At 52.7% G+C, this 3,756-nt stretch overlaps 1 protein-coding gene across 1 annotated transcript in view; it reads right to left on the reverse strand.

The window, feature by feature from the left end:
- The window catches only part of LOC120036674 (spore coat protein SP85-like), a gene marked incomplete at its 3' end in the record, with an annotated part of 4,235 nt that extends 479 nt beyond the window's left edge, over positions 1-3,756 (reverse strand). The window contains exons 1-3 of the mRNA XM_038983063.1: positions 3,745-3,756; positions 3,396-3,591; positions 2,980-3,239 (exon numbers count right to left, since the gene is read on the reverse strand). Of these exons, the coding sequence (XP_038838991.1) occupies positions 2,980-3,239; positions 3,396-3,591; positions 3,745-3,756 (468 nt within the window). The remainder of the gene's footprint in view (positions 1-2,979; positions 3,240-3,395; positions 3,592-3,744) is intronic.

The following is a 3,756-nucleotide window of genomic DNA, read 5'->3' on the forward strand; positions in this document are numbered from 1 at the left end:
GTAAAGGGATTAAGAATATGTACATAAAGATATATGAATGAGTGATGGTACAGAAAGGCATAGGAAAGATGCACTAGATGGTATCGAATACAGTATATACATGATGAGTAATGTAGGGTATGTAAACATTATATTAAGTGGCATTGTTTAAAGTGGCTAGTGATACATTTTTTACATGTATGGCAGCAGCCACTCAATGTTAGTGGTGGCTGTTTAACAGTCTGATGGCCTTGAGATAGAAGCTGTTTTTCAGTCTCTCGGTCCCTGCTTTGATGCACCTGTACTGACCTCGCCTTCTGGATGATAGCGGGATGAACAGGCAGTGGCTCGGGTGGTTGTTGTCCTTGATGATCTTTATGGCCTTCCTGTGACATCGGGTGGTGTAGGTGTCCTGGAGGGCAGGTAGTTTGCCCCCGGTGATGCGTTGTGCAGACCTCACTACCCTCTGGAGAGCCTTACGGTTGTGGGCGGAGCAGTTGCCGTACCAGGCGGTGATACAGCCTGACAGGATGCTCTCGATTGTGCATCTGTAAAAGTTTGTGAGTGCTTTTGGTGACAAGCCGAATTTCTTCAGCCTCCTGAGGTTGAAGAGGCGCTGCTGCGCCACACTGTCTGTGTGGGTGGACCATTTCAGTTTGTCCGTGATGTGTACGCCGAAGAACTTAAAACTTTCTGCCCTCTCCACTACTGTCCCGTCGATGTGGATAGGGGGGTGCTCCCTCTGCTGTTTCCTGAAATCCACGATCATCTCCTTTGTTTTGTTGACGTTGAGTGTGAGGTTATTTTCCTGACACCACACTCCGAGGGCCCTCACCTCCTCCCTGTGGGCCGTCTCGTCATTGTTGGTAATCAAGCCTACCACTGTAGTGTCGTCTGAAAACTTGATGATTGAGTTGGAGGCGTGCATGGCCACGCAGTCGTGGGTGAACAGGGAGTACAGGAGAGGGCTCAGAACGCACCCTTGTGGGGCCCCAGTGTTGAGGATCAGCGGGGTGGAGATTTTGTTACCTACCCTCACCACCTGGGGGCGGCCCGTCAGGAAGTCCAGTACCCAGTTGCACAGGGCGGGGTCGAGACCCAGGGTCTCGAGCTTGATGATGAGTTTGGAGGGTACTATGGTGTTAAATACTGAGATGTAGTCGATGAACAGCATTCTCACATAGGTATTCCTCTTGTCCAGATGGGTTAGGGCAGTGTGCAATGTGGTTGCGATTGCATCGTCTGTGGACCTATTGGGGCGGTAAGCAAATTGAAGTGGGTCTAGGGTGTCAGGTAGGGTGGAGGTGATATGGTCCTTGACTAGTCTCTCAAAGCACTTCATGATGACGGAAGTGAGTGCTACGGGGCTGTAGTCGTTTAGCTCAGTTACCTTAGCCTTCTTGGGAACAGGAACAATGGTGGCCCTCTTGAAGCATGTGGGAACAGCAGACTGGGATAAGGATTGATTGAATATGTCCGTAAACACATCAGCCAGCTGGTCTGCGCATGCTCTGAGGACGCGGCTGGGAATGCCGTCTGGGCCTGCAGCCTTGCGAGGGTTAACACGTTTAAATGTTTTACTCACGTTGGCTGCAGTGAAGGAGAGTCCGCAGGTTTTGGTAGCGGGCCGTGTCAGTGGCACTGTATTGTCCTCAAAACGAGCAAAGAATTTGTTTAGTCTGTCTGGGAGCAAGACATCCTGAACCGCGACGGGACTGGTTTTCTTTTTGTAATCCGTGATTGACTGTAGACCCTGCCACATACCTCTCGTGTCTGAGCCGTTGAATTGCGACTCTACTTTGTCTCTATACTGACGCTTAGCTTGTTTGATTGCCTTGCGGAGGGAATAGCTACACTGTTTGTATTCGGTCATGTTTCCGGTCACCTTGCCCTGGTTAAAAGCAGTGGTTCGCGCTTTCAGTTTCACGCGAATGCTGCCATCAATCCACGGTTTCTGGTTGGGGAATGTTTTAATAGTTGCTGTGGGTACGACATCGCCAATGCACTTGCTAATGAACTCGCTCACCGAATCAGCGTATTCGTCAATGTTGTTGTTTGACGCAATGCGGAACATATCCCAATCCACGTGATCGAAGCAATCTTGAAGCGTGGAATCAGATTGGTCGGACCAGCGTTGAACAGACCTGAGAGCGAGAGCTTCCTGTTTTAGTTTCTGTCTATAGGCTGAAAGCAACAAAATGGAGTCGTGGTCAGCTTTTCCGAAAGGAGGGCGGGGGAGGGCCGTATATGCTTCGCGGAAGTTAGAATAACAATGATCCAGGGTTTTACCAGCCCTGGTAGCACAATCGATATGCTGATAGAATTTAGGGAGTCTTGTTTTCAGATTAGCCTTGTTAAAATCCACAGCTACAATGAATGCAGCCTCAGGATATGTGGTTTCCAGTTTACATAGAGTCAAATAAAGTTCGTTCAGGGCCATCGATGTGTCTGTTTGGGGGGGAATATATGCGGCTGTGATTATAATCGAAGAGAATTCTCTTGGTAGATAATGCGGTCGACATTTGATTGTGAGGAATTCTAAGTCAGGTGAACAGAAGGACTTGAGTTCCTGTATGTTATGATCACACCACGTCTCGTTAATCATAAGGCATACCCCCCCGCCCCTCTTCTTACCAGAAAGATGTTTGTTTCTGTCTGCGCGATGCGTGAAGAAACCAGCTGGCTGTACCGACTCCGATAGCGTGTCTCGAGTGAGCCATGTTTCCGTGAAGCAAAGAACGTTACAGTCTCTGATGTCTCTCTGGAATGCTACCCTTGCTCGGATTTCATCAACCTTGTTGTCAAGAGACTGGACATTGGCGAGTAGTATGCTCGGGAGCGGTGCGCGATGTGCCCGTCTCCGGAGCCTGACCAGAAGACCGCCTGGGTGGCTGGGTGGCTGGGTGGCTGAAGGGCTGGTTGCCTGGGTGGCTGAAGGGCTGGTTGCCTGGGTGGCTGTGTGGCTGAAGGTTAGTCCTCTGGTGTGGCTGTGCAATTGACGGGCTGGCTGCCTGGGTGGCTGGGAAGGGCTGGCTGCCGGGTGGCTGGCTGGGTGGCTGGGTGGTTGAAGGGCTGTGTGGCTGGGTGGTTGAAGGGCTGGGTGGCTGGGTAGTTGAAGGGTTGGGTGGTTGAAGGGCTGTCTGGGTGGCAATGTGGCTGTGTGGCTGAGTGGTTGAAGGGCTGGGTGGCTGGGTGGTTGAAGGGCTGGGTGGCTGGGTAGTTGAAGGGCTGTGTGGCTGGGTGGTTGAAGGGCTGGGTGGCTGGGTGGTTGAAGGGCTGGGTGGCTGGGTAGTTAAAGGGCTGGGTGGTTGAAGGGCTGTCTGGGTGGCAATGTGGTTGTGTGGCTGGGTGGTTGAAGGGCTGTGTGGCTGGGTGGTTGAAGGGCTGGGTGGCTGGGTAGTTGAAGGGCTGGGTGCCTGGGTGGTTGAAGGGCTGGGTGACTGGGTGGTTGAAGGGTTGGGTGGCTGGGTAGTTGAAGGGCTGGGTGGCTGGGTAGTTGAAGGGCTGGGTGGCTGGGTAGTTGAAGGGCTGGGTGGCTGGGTGGTTGAAGGGTTGTCTGGGTGGCAATGTGGCTGGGAGGTTGAAGGGCTGGCTGGCTGCGTGGTTGGGTGGCTGTGTGGTTGAAGGGCTGTGTGGCTGTGTGGTTGGGTGGCTGTGTGTCTGGGTGGCCGAAGGGCTGGGTGGCTAGCTGGCTGGGTGGGTGGGTGGCTGGGTGGCCGAAGGGCTGGGTGGATATAGGGCTGGGTGACTGAAGGGCTAGTGTACCAGGCATAGCAT

This window comes from Salvelinus namaycush, unplaced genomic scaffold, assembly GCF_016432855.1.
Source record: "Salvelinus namaycush isolate Seneca unplaced genomic scaffold, SaNama_1.0 Scaffold1427, whole genome shotgun sequence".
NCBI classification, from domain to species: Eukaryota; Metazoa; Chordata; class Actinopteri; order Salmoniformes; family Salmonidae; genus Salvelinus; species Salvelinus namaycush.